Source organism: Pseudophryne corroboree, chromosome 6 (genome assembly GCF_028390025.1).
Source record: "Pseudophryne corroboree isolate aPseCor3 chromosome 6, aPseCor3.hap2, whole genome shotgun sequence".
NCBI classification, from domain to species: Eukaryota; Metazoa; Chordata; class Amphibia; order Anura; family Myobatrachidae; genus Pseudophryne; species Pseudophryne corroboree.
In genome coordinates, this window is record NC_086449.1 from 672,798,191 (window position 1) to 672,815,393 (window position 17,203).

The 17,203-nt window shown below is 47.0% G+C and overlaps 1 protein-coding gene across 4 annotated transcripts in view; it reads right to left on the bottom strand.

Annotated features, from left to right (window-relative positions):
* The window catches only part of DOCK2 (dedicator of cytokinesis 2), a 1,781,615-nt gene that overhangs the window by 1,319,315 nt on the left and 445,097 nt on the right, over window positions 1-17,203 (bottom strand). For all 4 annotated transcript variants that reach the window (XM_063928256.1, XM_063928254.1, XM_063928255.1 and 1 more), the window contains exons 18-19: window positions 15,186-15,366; window positions 12,972-13,069 (exon numbers count right to left, since the gene is read on the bottom strand). In XM_063928256.1, coding sequence (XP_063784326.1) covers window positions 12,972-13,069; window positions 15,186-15,366 — 279 coding nt within the window. The remainder of the gene's footprint in view (window positions 1-12,971; window positions 13,070-15,185; window positions 15,367-17,203) is intronic.

The window sequence follows — 17,203 nt, forward strand, 5'->3', positions numbered from 1 at the left end:
ACAGTATCCCCTCCTTAAGGGTGAGCTCCGAGCACCCCATGACACCCACGGGGAACATAAACAGAAGTATAACATGAAATACAGAACAAAACTGCAAAACAGGAATGAGCCACAGCCGTGGCTCATAACAGTACCCCCCCCTTGAGGAGGGGTCAAAAGACCCCAAAATTCAGACTATCCAGAACAAGGGATACAAAAAAAAAACCTGACACATTGGTCTAACAGACACGAAAACAGAAACAAGCTGCAACCACAGCTTGTAACAGTGCCCTCCCCTTGATGGTGGCCACTGGACACAAGACAAGGGAAAAAAAATCTTTTTTTTTTTTTTTTTCATCAAGGCAAGAGTCAAAAAATTATTTCTTTTTCTTCTTCTTCTTTTTACAAAGCTCTTTAGGTCTGACCAAGGTAATTCCCCAAACATTGTCTGAACTGATGGTACCACCCAGCAAGGCTGCGTTCAAATCAGAGACAGGTCTCTTACCCTTGGGAGCTGAACTTTCTGGTAAAGTACTATTATTAGAAGAAGTAGTCAGAAAAGCACATCCTGCAGTCACAACAACGGGCTGAGACTCCTGTGCCGAGTTTACAGTATTTTGTGGACTCTCAGCAGACAAGACGGGTGACTTAGAGGAACCTGAACCAATTTCTTTGGAACCATATCTTTTAATAATTGCATCACTGAATGCTGGGGGATCCTGAAGAATGGGATCTTCAGCTTTCATTAGGCTGGTCGCCCACTCAAAAGGCTCTCCTCTAAAAGAATAAATAAGATAGAGCACAAGGTTCTCTGGAGTGATGCCCAGAAATGGTCTAGACAACATAATAATGTAATAGTGTTTGTAAAGCGCCAGAAATTGGGCTAAGTCCCCATCAAAGATTATGGATGTTGAGATATCAGAGTCAGGATCTGTTTCCTTCTCATCTGACTGACTGGAGTGCTTTGCTAGGACCTGGTCACTATTGACCTTACTCGAGGCTGAGACTCTCTGAACCCCACCCGGGGCTGAGACTCTCTGAACCCCACCCGGGGCTGAGACTTTCTGAACCCCACCCGGGGCAGTGACTTTCTGAACCCCACCCGGGGCAGTGACTTTCTGAACCCCACCCGGGGCAGTGACTTTCTGAACCCCACCCGGGGCAGTGACTTTCTGAACCCCACCCGGGGCAGTGACTTTCTGAACCCCACCCGGGGCAGTGGCCTCCGGGAACCCCGCTGGGGCAGTGGCCTCCGGGAACCCCGCTGGGGCAGTGGCCTCCGGGAACCCCGCTGGGGCAGTGGCCTCCGGGAACCCCGCTGGGGCAGTGGCCTCCGGGAACCCCGCTGGGGCCAGCACCTCGGATTCTTTTACTGGGACCGGGTCGTTGGCCTCCCTGACTGGGATCGGGCCATCGGCCTCCCTCTCTGAGTCGATAATAATCGAAAGTTCTCCCGGGACTATGACTTCCGGGACTTTTGCTGAAGCAATAACGTTCAGATCCTCCACTAATGCTATGCTTCTTAAGTTCTTTCCTGGGGAAGCGACTTCTAGACCCTTCTTTGGGGCTGCGTCTCTCGAGACCCCACTTGGGGATATTACTTCAAAGATCCCTTCTGGGGTTTTGCTTCTCGAGTTCCCTTCAAGAACTATGGTTTTAGATACCCTTTCTGAGGTTGCGCTCCCCAAGTCCCTACCTGGGGTAACAGCTTCTGAGACCCCTTCTGGTATGGAAACCTGAGCTACAATATTTGATGTCCCTCTATAAGCTTGGGCATCGGGTACCGCTCCAGCACTCTGGGCATCGGGTACCGCTCCAGCACTCTGGGCATCGGGTACCGCTCCAGCACTCTGGGCATCGGGTACCGCTCCAGCACTCTGGGCATCGGGCACCACTCCAGGACCCTGGGCTACGGGCACCACTCCAGGACCCTGGGCTACGGGCACCACTCCAGGACCCTGGGCTACGGGCACCACTCCAGGACCCTGGGCTACGGGCACCACTCCAGGACCCTGGGCTACGGGCACCACTCCAGGACCCTGGGCTACGGGCACCACTCCAGGACCCTGGGCTACGGGCACCACTCCAGGACCCTGGGCTACGGGCACCACTCCAGGGACTTGCAACTCCGCTTCCACAGGAACCTCAAGAGAGGAGAGAAACATTCTCTTTTGATTCCTGAATCTATAATGGGGCTCCCTTGCCCAAGGACCCCAATTATAGGACAGAGAGCTTTTTTGTGTGGGTTGTGTGACAAGTACCTCTGCCACAGTAGAGACAGGAGTAGGTCTTGTATCATGACTCAACTTGGCCAGAGGGCAAGACTCGTCACCACACTTTGGCTTGCGCAACTCACAGGTCTGCAGATAATGGCCTAAACCCCCACAATATAGGCATAAGTTTAAGTTTCTGCGACGCAGACGCTCCTCTTCTGAGAGCCTGGGCCGCAGAAAACTTTTAAACTTTTTCTCTTCAATTAAACCAGAGGATTCTCTTGTCACCATACTGTGAACAAGAGTCTCTTTAGAGATGGATGTACTCTCAACGACTTCTGGCAAAATAAGCAAGATTTTAGTCAGAAGGTTTTGCAGTTGCTTTAGGGATTGCTGCAAAACTTCTAGTCGCTCTGGTCTCAAAGCACTGAATACAGAGTTCAGGGCTGCGAGAGATGCCTGCAGGGCTTGCATAGTAGACATAGGAGGATTTAAAACTAGACAAGACAAGACAAGGCAAGACAAGGCAAGACAAGGCAAGACAAGGCAAGGCAAGGCAAGACAAGGCAAGGCAAGGCAAGGCAAGGCAAGACAAGGCAAGGCAAGACAAGGCAAGGCAAGACTAAATTTTGCTAAACAAAACAAGACTTTTTTTTTTTTTTTTAAACACCGGACTGGATTCTAAACACCGGACTGGATTCTAAACACCGGACTGGATTCTAAACACCGGACTGGATTCTAAACACCGGACTGGATTCTAAACACTGGATTGGATTCTAAACACCGGACTGGATTGGATTCTAAACACCGGACTGGATTCTAAACACCGGACTGGATTCTAAACACCGGACTGGATTCTAAACACCAAATTCTAGACAGGACTGGATTCTTGACACCGGATTGGATTCTGCACACTGAATTCTAGACAAGACTGGATTCTAAACACCGGATTGGATTCAGCACACTGAATTCTAGACAGGACTGGATTCTAGACTAGACACTGGACTGGGCCAAAAAAGAAAAAAAAAAGTTTTATTTCTTTTTTGTGGTATGGCTGATGATAATGTTATGATTCCAGTACTTCTGACCAGAGGAGATCGTATGGCTGAGGTCAGAGTACTGGGAAGATATGCTGGTTGTGGGAGCAGGAAAGCCTAGTAACCCCTGGCGCCCTAACTCCGTTGTCTCGCCCGTGTTATCAGAAATCCCCTGCGAGACTATGGTTGCTTGAGCCCATGGCAGCCGCGTTCGAAGGGCGGATTATGTCTGCCCAACCCCGATGCCCCCTCAGGTCTTAATGGGAGACAAAGGGAAATCCGAGACAGGGTGATAACAAGGGGCCCTCTGACTAAGCAACCAGGCCAGGGGTTACAAGCTAACTAACTAAATCAAAAGGTATGTGCGGACTAGCCGCCAGGGAAAAGGACAACCAAAGATCCACTGATCCGTTACTCCTATCCAGCACCGCTGGATACCAGAGTGGATCAGGGAGAGCGGAATCCTCCGCAAAAGCTCCAGGACACAAATATACTAAATAATAAACAGTAAGCGGACAAGCCGCAACACACGGCTGCGCCGTGACTCACGAACACCACAGGATGTTAAAGGTGCTCAGTCAGACTCCAGGAAAAGATGACAAATCTCTGAGTACAGGACCACTGAGGACAGGAACAACCGGCTTGAGCAGGACTGGATACTTTCTGCAACTGACATAGGCAAACAGGAAGCTGCCGACACCGACTTTCAGAACTGGAGGACAGGCAGAATCCACTGGAACTCAGGGTAGGACACGGGATCAGACACAGGGACTGACACAGGAATCAACACAGGGACTGACACAGGAATCCACACAGGGACTGACACAGGAATCCACACAGGGACTGACAGGAACCAGCTCAAACTTAAAGCAGACTGCAACCCAAGGAATATCATCAGCATCTGCTAACTGCAGTGAGCCAGCATATATCAGAGAGGCCTAATTAATTATCTCTTGCAGCTGGCCTGCTGCACGACTAAGCTGACAAGATGCAATCAGCAGCCAGATGAGGCTGAACACATGGGAACAAGCTGCAATTGCACAGACTCACCAGCGGCAGCAGACAAGAGTAATCCAAAACAGAGCAATGGGAAATCCTGGCATGCAAGACAACTAAATAAACATAAAATAGGAATGAACCACTACCTGTGGTTCATAACAGTATCCCCTCCTTAAGGGTGAGCTCCGAGCACCCCATGACACCCACGGGGAACATAAACAGAAGTATAACATGAAATACAGAACAAAACTGCAAAACAGGAATGAGCCACAGCCGTGGCTCATAACACATATTTGCCACTAATCAACTCCCTCCCTCAATGTCCGAGCCCGTAATTGTAGTACTGCCAAAGCCCGGTAAGGACTCCAAACTAGTAGAGTCCTATAGGCCGATCTCCCTCATCCCTTCCGATGCCAAGATTCTGGCAAAAATCCTTGCGGTCCGGCTCAACTTGGTCATTACATCTATAATACACCAGGATCAATCTGGCTTCATGCCAGGGAAATCCACGTCCATTTATTTGCGCAGGCTATACACTATTTTGCAGGCTCCCCATGACTTCCCCTCGGACGCGGTTGTGGTTTCATTGAATGCGGCTAAGGCATTTGACAGTGTCGAATGGCCATATCTGTGGGGGATCATGACATGTATGGGCTTCGGCCCTAATTTTATACGATGGATTAAATTGCTATATCAAAGCCCACGCGCCAGGATCTTGGTTAATGGCTATGTTTCCTCCTCCTTTACTCTGACTCGGGGCACCAGACAGGGATGCCACCTCTCCCCAGCCTTATTTGCCATAGCCATTGAACCCTTGGCTTGCTTGGTCAGATCGCACCCGGACATTGGGAGAGTTGACACGGGCCCATGTACTGACAAAATAGCCCTTTATGCAGACGACCTATTACTCTTCTTACATGACTACAGTGTGGATATGCCTGTAGTGTTGCAGGTCATAGAGACCTTTGGCGGCTTCTCTGATCTCCGCATCAACTGGTCCAAATCATTTATAATGCCCATTATGGGCTCTCCTCCCCGGGTCCCAAGGATCTCCCTACCGCTGAGCTGGACAGGCCAGTTTAAACATCTTGGGATCCAGGTTACTAATGACCCTTCGGATTTTATACCCTTGAACCTTGACCCACTTGTACAGCTGATTGTACGCAAGTCGAGGGCTTGGTGTAAACTCCCGCTGACAATGACAGGTAGGGTTAGCTTTATTAAGATGATAGTTTTGCCCAAACTACTGTACGTTCTTTCGCAATCCCCTGTATACATATTCCCGGCCTAACAGTATACTAACATCTCTGATATGGGCCAATAAAAGGCCTCGAATAAAGTTAAATACCCTCACTAGACAAAAAGTTGATGGCGGCTTGGCCTTGCCTCACTTCCAAATATACTACTATGCGGCCCAGCTGGCACACACCGGTATCTGGTTGCGGGGAGGAGAGGAGGCTGGTCTGTGCTGGGCGTTTCTCCGTTGAAGATCTGGTTGGCTTTGATGCGTATGCTTGGGTACGATAGCATGGACCCGGATACTCCCCTTTGGCACTCCGCATCACTCCATGAACTGGGGTCTCTAGAGCGGGGGGGGGGGGGGGGCGGTCTCAGTAACCTCCCTATTCCAGTTGAACAACAATGGTACAATGAAGTCCTTTCAGCAACTAAAGGAAGAGTTTGGTCACCCAAACTCTTACTTTTATAGATTTTTACAGCTCAGGCACACTTCTCCCCTTCCCCATAAAGACCTTTCTATGCTCATTGGGTCGGGTCAAGGTGATCTCCTTCACTTACTCATACCTTATAAAAACAATTCATGCAGACCCGTTCTCGAATCTTTGGGAACGCTGGGAGCGTGGTCTGGGCCCCATAGATGTGGAAGATTGGGAGGTGGCGCTGGGGAACTCGAGCCAGGTCACCAAATCACTACGGTTCCAACACATCTAACTCTTTATATTGCATAGATCATATATGACTCCGAACAGGCTTTCCAGATTTGGGGCTGGTGGCGCTGTCGCTTGTCCTAAGTGCGGGGCAGCTGGCGGATCATTCTGGCACCTGGTGTGGGAGTGTCCATCCTTGCAGGCGTTCTGGGCTAGGGTCGGGTTGATTCTGGAACATACGGGGATACCGACAGGCATGCTGACTCCAGGATTTTGCATTCTGGGAGTAGGAGGAACTGACTCTGGGCCTAAGTGGGAGGACTTGTATGCTCGTAGTATATGCGCCCTCGCCAAGGTGTGCATTGCGCGGACATGGATGGCTCCACACTCCCCTACGATGTCTGCATTTAAAGCCCTTGTGAATGACACAGTATTGAAGGATCAGTACATTTATATGAGAAATAATGCCCTTTCTAAACACGAGAAGATATGGTCCTCTTGGATTAACTCTACATATTCCTCCCCTGCCCTTAGAATTTAAAGATTTACAATTTAACTTAAATTGTCGTACGCCTTTTACGGCGGCCCGGCTACTTGGGACTCGTGGGACGAGCCAGGCTCCTCTCCCGTATTCTACACTATAGGGATAATGCACCTCATATCGCACAACTGTAGGAATCAAGGCTGGATAGAGTTGTTTTGGTCTGGTCTGTTTATGGTTTATGCTATCTGTTTGTTTGTTTTTTCGGGTGTCTTGTAGGCTTTATTAGGCCTCATAGTTGGGGGGGTTTACCGAAATATTTCGGGGAGAAAATAAGAAATGTTAGTATGTGTTTTGACCTTGTTTGCAGACTTCAGAGAATCTGGTATCTGTGGGTTGACACTATACGGACCTTGCACCACTTGATACACCACGCATATATACATTGTTTGAGAAGGATATGTGCATGAATATATTGTATAACAACAATTGCAGCTCTCAATATATACTGAAATGTCTGTAACGATTTCATTCTTGTTGAATAAAAATACTCTATTCAAAAAAACAAATGCATGTCGGAATGGATCCGACTTCAATTGAATATGCCCCTTAATGTCTCCGTAAAAACAGGAAGCAATGAGACAAAACTAGTGATGATGCTTGAAAGCTGATACTGTAGTTTTGCTGTATGTTTGTTTGTTATAGGACCTACACACTGGCCGATTTTCTGAAAGATATGAACGATCTCGTTCATAAATGAACGAGAACTCGTTCATATCTTTCAGTGTGGAGACTCCAGCGATGAACGATGCGCGGCCCCGCGCTCGTTCATCGCTGGTCTCCCGTCGGCTGTGCATGCAGGCCAATATGACGATCTCGTCCATATTTGCCTGCACTTCAATGCAGCCGCGTGACGGGGGGAGTGAAGAAACTTCACTCCCCCCGTCACTGCCCCCCCCCCCCGCCGCCGGGTTGCTCGTCGGCCGTATCGGCCGTCGGGCACCTCGGCGGCGCATCGTAAAATGTGTAGGGCCCCTTAGAGTGAAGTTTTGTTTTTTCTTAGGTGTATTATTTATCATGTGTAATTTTTCTAAATTTATTCATTTTTTTTTTATTTACTTAATATCCTGCTTGGTCATTTTAATAGAATTAAGCTCATTTAATATTTATTGCTGACATTTTGTTCCTTTTTATATAAGTGTGATATTTAGAAGAATGAGGTGGAGGCAGAATAGAAGCCTGTGGAGGTAAGGTTGTGTCTATGTTGCCTTCGTGCAAAGGACCTGGACGTGACAAAACGAGTGGGCATGAGAGAACTTCTGCCCTTACAGCTCCTAAATGTTTTCTTCGTTCTCCGATCGTCTGGGTTTTTTTTTCTATGCAGCATTGGACGCTCGCCACACTTTTTTATTCCAAATAGATTGTGACATGGACCCAGGGGGTTATGGGAAAGGTCCTCTGCACGAAGAGAATCTAGACGCTACCGTGGAGGTAAGGCAGCTAGAGTGTAAGCTTGTGTGCAGGGCATTCCTACCTCTATGTATGTCTGGCATTACAAAGTTTGGTTCTATTACTTTTGTTCCAATTGCAAAGCGAAAATGAGTACAGATGGGTCCACATTTATCTTGACCTTTAATAGGATTAACTGAGACTGGCCAGTCTGATTTAATCCCATGCTGTAATTACTTAATCCCCTGCTGTATTGTTCTCTGTATTGTATTGCAGCTGAGAACAATAGATGAAGGGTTTATGCAAATAAATCATGTTGTACCTAGGCGCAGAAAAGTAGGCAAGATAACCGTGTACCCATCTGTATGTTGCGCTAAAAAGAAAACTGTTAATATATAAATAAAATATATATACTTATATATACTGTCCCTAGCTGTTAACGTTGAGCTGTTGGCTTGATATATGCAGCAGAAAACACCAGCAATGAACCACTGAGAAAAGCGTATTTAAATATGGAAGCACTCAAATCAGAGCCCAAATAATAAACATTTATTAGAGTTCCCATTAGACTATCTGCTGTGGCAGGAACTTGAGTACAAACTGACTGCCTGCTCTCTGTTGGTAACATCAGCATATAAATCAGGTAACGCTTTAGTGAAACAAAATAATACCATCTAGATACTTGCTATCTGATTTCTACACAAGCTATCAATTTCAAAAATGATGCAGATAAAACAAACTTGAAAGCCATCATTTCTACAGCTAGAACTGACACATACTGTATACAGTAGTTAGAAAAAAAATGCATTCCTGCAGGAACATAAATGCTTTGAAAATGTCTTTAGTTAGGATATTTGATTTACAAAGAGTAGGAAGACCCAATGCAGTTTACAAAGTTCCTGATTCTGAGTTACACATAACTTCATAGTGTTTGTTTACGGTGCATGCCCCCGGGCTGCAGAGGCATCTGTGAGAACGTATGCACAATTTAACCCCTGGTGCAAAATTCGAACTGATGATAGTGACAGTTGACAGTCGCTTCTTATTGGCTGAATACGTCCCATTTATGCTAAGAATACAGCAATGTTGCTGCTGCAATCTATTTTCATTATTACTATTGCAGCAACAAAGCATATATCCATTTCATATTTTACAGTCAACAAGATGGCTGAGTATATTGAAGTAAACCAGGAACATGAGCACCTGATCTATCAGGAGTAAAGCAAGTGCATATACTACCCTTGCTAGCCAGCCTTATAGCCAGCCTTATGTATTATAAACGACCAGCTCTACATGCCTAGTAACATGCACCTTCTTCAGGGCACATTTCCGCTTGCAACTCACGTACTGTACCTCTCAGCCATCCCAATTTCAGCAGGACAGTGCCACTTTTCAGGCACTGTCCTGCTGTCCCACCTGTGGGTTGCTGTGTCGAGCAGACTGTTCAGAGGTTGGGGAACAGAACAGCAGCGAATGGATGATGATGCTTCCATTTAGTGCTGGGGAAGGTTGGGGGTAGCCCAGCAGCTGTAGGAGTACTGGGCTTGCTACCGGCATGTCAAAAATTAGGACATGGCACACAGCCACGCCCCTAAAACAGCATACCGGGGGCACATGGCCCTGTGATCAGGGCCGGTGCTAGGGTGTCCGGCGCCCCTCTGCAAGCTATAAATTTGCGTAATGCCCCCTGTACCAGCGCCGCTTACACACGTAACGCACCCCTGTACCAGTGCGGCTTACACACGTAATGCCCCCTGTACCAGTGCGGCTTACACACGTAATGTCACCTGTACCAGTGCCGCGTACACACGTAATGCCCCCTGTACCAGTGCCGCTTACACACGTAACACCCCCTGTACCAGTGACGCTTACACACGTAACGACCCCTGTACCAGTGCCGCTTACACACGTAACACCCCCTGTACCAGTGACGCTTACACACGTAACGACCCCTGTACCAGTGCCGCTTACACACGTAACGCCCCCTGTACCAGTGCCGCTTAGACACGTACCGCTCCCTGTACCAGTGCCGCTTACACACATAACGCCCCCCTGTACCAGTGATGCTTACACACATAACGCCCCCTGTACCAGCGCTGCTTACACACGTAACACCCCCTGTACCAGTGCCGCTTACACACATAACGCCCCCCTGTACCAGTGATGCTTACACATGTAACGCCCCCTGTACCAGTGCCGCTTACACACATAACGCCCCCCTGTACCAGTGATGCTTACACATGTAACGCCCCCTGTACCAGTGCCGCTTAGACATGTAATGTCCCCTGTACCAGTGCCGCTTAGACATGTAATGTCCCCTGTACCAGTGACGCTTACACACGTATTGCCCCCTGTACCAGTGATGCTTACACACATAACGCCCCCTGTACCAGTGCTGCTTACACACATAACACCCCCTGTACCAGTGCCGCTTACACACGTAACGCCCCCCGTACCAGGGATGCTTACACACGTAACGCCCCCTGTATCAGTGATACTTACACGTGTAATGCCCATTGTACCAGTGCCGCTTACACACATAACGCCCCCTGTACCAGTGCTGCTTACACACATAACACCCCCCTGTACCAGTGCCGCTTAGACATGTAATTCCCCCTGTACCAGTGACGCTTACACACGTAACACCCCTTGTACCAGTGCCGCTTACACACATAACACCCCCTGTACCAGTGCCGCTTACACACGTAACGCCCCCTGTACCAGTGCCGCTTACACACATAATGTCCCGTGTACCAGTGCCGCTTACACACGTAACGACCCCTGTACCAGTGCCACTTACACACGTAACGACCCCTGTACCAGTGCCGCTTACACACGTAACGACCCCTGTACCAGTGCCATTTACACACGTAACGACCCCTGTACCAGTGCCGCTTACACACGTAACGCCCCCTGTACCAGTGCCGCTTACACACGTAACGCCCCCCTGTACCAGTGATGCTTACACATGTAACGCCCCCTGTACCAGTGCCGCTTAGACATGTAATGCCCCCTGTACCAGTGACGCTTACACACGTAACACCCCCAATACCAGTGATGCTTACACACGTAATGTCCCCTGTACCAGTGATGCTTACATATGTAACGCCCCCTGTACCAGTGCCGCTTAGACATGTAATGCCCCTTGTACCAGTGACGCTTACACACGTAACACCCCCAATACCAGTGATACTTACACGCGTAATGCCCACTGTACCAGTGCCGCTTACACACGTAATGCCCCCCCTGTACCAGTGCAGCTTAGACATGTAATGCCCCCTGTACCAGTGCCGCTTACACACATACAGATGGGTCCACGGTTATCTTGGCTAGTTTTCTGCGCCTAGGCACAATATGATTTATTAGCATAAACCCTTCATCTATTGTTCTCAGCTGCAATACAATACAGAGAACAATACAGCAGGGGATTAAGTCATTACAGCAGGGGATTAAGTCGGACTGGCCAGTCTCAGTTAATCCTATTAAAGGTCAAGATAAATGTGGACCCATCTGTAACACCCCCTGTACCAGTGCCACTTGCATACATAACACCCTCTGTACCAGTGCTGCTTACACACATAACACCCCCTTTACCAGTGACGCTTACACACATTATGCCGCAGTCACACATACACACACAAACACACACACCACATATATATATATATATACATACACACACACATACATAATGTACATACATTACACACATACACAGTCACACATATATATATAGTATACACAGATACTGTATACACATACACACACACTCACTCTCTTTCCAGACACTTACCTAATGAAGTCTGGCTGGCTGGAGCTGTAGCAGCTCATCCTCCTGCTGCAGCCTGGTCCCGTCTAGCTCTGCCCCTTATTCCCATCTAGCTACGCCCCCTTTGGATCCCACCCAGCCACTGAATTGTCACACAGGGGAGGGGTAGATGAGGCTTTGTGCTGCTGGCGCCGAGAGGGAGAGGAGGCTTTGTGCTGCCAGCGCCGCTGCATGTCATAGAGTGTGACAGCAGCCGGTAGCAGCAGCTGCAGCAGCAGGGACAGCAGCAGCAGCTCAGCACAGGGATGCAGAGCAGGGAGAATCACTCTCCAGTCTGGCACCTACCTGAACTGCATCCCTTTGCTGAGCGGCTAGTGCCGGGCTTACTTGTGATACATTAGGCCACATCCCTTTTATGCAGGCACACGCAGGGTTGTACTGGCCCACAGGGGTACAGGGGAAATCCCCAGTAGGACCCACTGCCTGAGTGCCCACCTCCTCCTGTAAGGATCAAGTTCCAGATATACACTTGAAATACACATTATACATATGTTACCTCTACTGCACAGTACTATGGTGTATTTTCTACAGTGCTTTGGTGTCATTAATCTGGTACATTGCCTGCGGTATCAGTGTTTATATGTTTATCAGAACATACACTCTAATGGTTAGCCAAACCTCTGTGGCTACTGGTAACACTCCCTCTGGAGACTGGCCACACCCCTACACATGGGCCTCTTCCACTGCATGCCCCGGTGGGCCCTTCATGCCAAAGTCAGACACTGGGCACACGCAGAAAGTCACAAATGAATATGCAGGATTTGGGGGAGTTATAAAAATGATATGCAATTTCTATCCAACTGTACATGAGCCAAATGTGTTTAACTCAAAACGTATTGAAGTCCATGGAGTGACAGCCAAAGAGTTTCTAAACCAAAGAAACACAACCAGATGCCAAACTTGTTTGCTATGCAGTTTCACTGGCTAATCAAAAGCTAAATATGTAAGTGGCTTTAATTTGTACAGCAAATGTGTTGTCTCATGCTTGATTATGACAATTATCTGATTTGTTTTACTTTGTAGACAAAAATGTTTTTGTTTTTTAAACTGCTGTAACCTGCACAATAGACAAACAATGCACTGCTTTAATTTACATACTTTTACAACTTCTTCTCCATCCACAATTTTCAGTTTTTCTAAGTTTTCCTGCAGAAGTTCAGGCTTCATGCGCCACTTCAGAAGTCCAAGTAGGCCAACTAAAAAGATGCAAATATTTGTTAACAATGTCAAAATATTTTATATTTTACAAAGATCTAAATCAGTGTTCCGACGAAATCTGTTGCTGTCCACTTTCTGGGCAGTCTTAATTGAATGCTGTCAAATCAGGACACTCCATGCCACATTACGTGATAGTAGAACAGTAAGAAACTATTGGCAACTTTCACTAATTGTTAAGTCTTTGATCATCACAAACCACATTTCCAAAACTTTGTTCTCTTTACAGTTGTAAAAAAATTATTTTTGAAAATGAACGGCTCCTTTTTTAATAGAAAGGAAAATGCAACATACTGTATACGTTTACAATACCTCCTCATCTAAAGTAGTCATAGACTCTGGGATGCTGTATACAGTATATTTGGTTTTATGCGCTTTTCATTCCAGCATGACCTCTTTGGAAATTAATACATTTTGGTGGTCATTCCGAGTTGGTCGCTCGTTGCCGATTTTCGCTATGCTGCTATTTGCTGCTAAGTGAGCATGCGCATGGTACTTAGCAGTTTTGCTGTTGTTCATGCAGCGCTTTTCAGTCGCACTGCTGATCGGTGAGTGATTGACAGGAAAGGGGCGTTTCTGGGTGGTAACTGAGCGTTTTCCGGGAGTGTGCTAAAAAACGCAGGCGTGTCAGGCAAAAACGCGGGAGTGTCTGGAGAAACGGGAGAGTGGCTGGACGTACGCAGGGCGTGTTTGTGACGTCAAACAAGGAACTAAACGGACCGAGCTGATTGCAATCTAGGAGTAGGTCTGGAATTATTTAGTAGCAATTCTGCTAATCTTTCGTTCGCAATTCTGATAAGCTAAGATACAGTTTCAGAGGGCGGCGGCCTAAAGTGTGCAATGCTGCTAAAAGCAGCTAGCGAGCGAACAACTCGGAATGACCCCCTTTGACATCAACCCCTGAAGATGAGCTGGGCGAAGGGGAGAAGACGTGGGCACCAAGGGCACCAACCCCTGACAATGAGCAGTCAGTTTAAAAGTTGCCTTACTGAGTGTGTCATAATTTGCAAGGGGATTTACTGTGTGGGAAATATTATGGTGTCAGAAGCATAACGGTGAGCCATAATGTGTAAGGGACATTATTGTACGGGCATAATATAGTGTCAAGGGCATAAATAGTGTGTAAGGTATTCTTTTCCTGAAAGTCCACTCCCCTTTTACAGAGACCACACCCTTTTATCAAGGCCACGCCCTTTTATGCACCTTCCGCGAGCGCAAATTATTTTTTAATCTCATGGGGACGCGCACATTGTTTACTGTTCGTACTGGGAGCAAAACTGTCTAGAAACGGGCTTATACAGATGTCTCCTCATACATCTTTCTTATATGCTACGCAGCAGGAGATGCCTGGCGTGAGTGAGCTGACAGATCCCGTGCAACTCCGTTTAGAGTCGGGGATCTTTTTTTGCAAAAATATTCTTCTTATTCACATTGCTATGTGAATAAGACGCACAAGCAGTCTCTGCTGATAAAAATAATATGCGGCATGTATATATTCTGTGTGCTACTGCACCTGTATCTGCATACGAAATGCTACTTACAGTGTTTTCTAGGAAAAACACTGTAGTGTAGCATTTCGTATGCAGATACATCTGCAGTCGCACACAGAATATAGGCATGCCACATACCATTTTAATCAACAAATGTAGCTTGCAAAATGATGCGAATAAGATTAATTTTAATGGAAAAAATTTCCACGGAAAGACGTCTGATGTTACCAAGTCATGCTACGGCATGGCGTGACTAAAAGGCTATTTAACCTGCAGGAAGGCCAGCTGTAACTAGACACATCTGTATAAACATGTTAAGAAAATGTATAAGGTGTAGATGTACAGTATGAAGCAGTGATAAGCGTGGAGAAATGAACCAGTGGAGAGGTGTGCCATGGCAACCAATCATCTGCTACGTAAAATTTTATAGACTGTACTTGATAAATGTTTCTTTAAAGCTGATTGGTTGCCATGGCAACCTTCACCACTGGCACACTTCTACGCTCTTATCACTGCTTCATACATCTACCCCAAAGATTGCTGAAGGCATTACCACACAGAGCTAGAGGTGATACATTTCTTCATACCACTGCTGAAGACAACCTACCATTCTGCGTCAGTTTGGTTGAGCACACAAGAGTGGAGATGGAGAAAGCATCACGTGAACTGATGGACAGCCCTCCAGAGCTGCTGTTGTTTCTAGTGAATGTTGAGCTCTTGTCCATTTGTTGGCGAGTGGAAGGAAGTGATAAATATGTGCTGGCATCTTCCATTTTCTTGTTGTCCCCCTGTAAGTGATATTGGTTGGAAATTTAAAACAGAATTAAATCAACATTTTTATTTATCAATATACACCAATATTTCTGAGTTACCATTGTGTGGGTGAAATTTATAATGTGTGGACAGATTGGTGAAGAGATCATCCTAGGTCAACACTAAACCACAGTGTTTGTGACACAGCTGTCATAACAGGCAGTCTAATCTTCTATCAGTGGGAAATGAGAAGTTATAATGTCAAAATTAATCCTAATACCCAATAGGGAGGTGCAGGGGCAGATTGGAAACTGAAAGTGGCCCTGGGAAAATGTGTAGAAGTGTCCTCACATGGGAAGCACCAAAGTTATACAGTGTAACCATGGCAGCACCTCCAACCCTTACATGTCAACAAACAAAACTGGCCCCACATGCACATCGGCCCAACGGGGATCTTCCCTGTGAGACCTATGGCCAAACCACCCATGGGGAGGTGCATGCCTTGTGCAAACACTGCATACAAGACAACTGGTTAATTACAGATTAGGAAGATTCTTATTTTGCAAAAAACAAGAACTGCTTATATGAGGGGAGATAAGATTTGAGTATAAAATTTATAGAGCTTGGTGTGACACACATTTTAGAGGCACTATGAAGTACACTGTAAAGAGAGTGTGATGACCTAAACAGAGGCCAAATGATAAGGACAAAGAATTCTTGTTTAATTGTATTCATTTGTAAAGTCAAAATGTACAAATATTTGAGGTGCTCTATCTGAAACTGCAAGGAGCGCGGGACAGGGCATCACCTCTAGCAGCAATGCTGCAATGGAAATATGGGAAGCAGTTATTACATCTGCCTCAATGAGGGGGGCATGACTTGAGTCCACGTCAAGACACTCCCCCTCGTTAAAGAAGATGTGATGGACACATCTGATAAAACAACTCATCACCCCTGCACTGATACTGCCTTCGTGCAGCTCACTTCCCTCTCCTCCCCTTCCCTTCCACAGTAATAGGACTTATGCAGAGATAAGCTCTGCCCCCAACAGACAACGAGGAGCTGATACTTAGCAATGCTGCTGCTGCCCTGGTAAGAGGCGGCTTTCAGTGGCAAGGGCAGGAGTGCTGCTGCCCACAGTAAGCTGTTGTGTTTTGCTATTTAAACGTCAAATCTTAATGTAATAAAATAAGGGTTACCTATATACTACATATACTTTAAAAGAGGTCATTTTACACTGAAAGGAAAATATTGAGTATATAGAGAACCCTCCTTATTCTCATGTCAGTGTGTATACAATATATATCCTGTGGTGGTGATGAGGTCTGGGCCAGGGGAGTGCTTCTCAAAGCGGTGGGAGCCCTGCCTATTTAATCTGTACTGGGCCCCACAATTTCTGCGGCCAGTCCTGGGGCCCAGTCTGTCTGTCAGCCTAACTTCAAAGCTGAAGGTGGTAGCTGCCGACAACATGTGCTGCCACTTCCCAGCGGTGCACGCCTTCTCCATATTTATACTGATGGGGCATGGACTCGCCCACCCCAGCACTGAAGATGGCCCTTCTGGCCCCCAGTGCTAGACCACATTATGGGCCCGAGTCGGACACAGCGGCAATGTTAGATGCAGGGGAGAAATGTTTTTTGTGTATGAATGCGTCTGATTGACACCGCGCATGTGTTTCATTGTTTCTCGTACAGTGCCACAGTAGGAATTTAGACACACAGTAGCAGAAATGTATGTAACATCCCTGGGTGCTGACTGGGAGTTAACATGGTGGTGGCGAAATAGACACACGGAAATGTGTGTTATGGGAGTGTTGCAGTGTCGCTGATAGCGGTCGCATTCATAGGCACCGTCACATAGGGCTCTAAATTC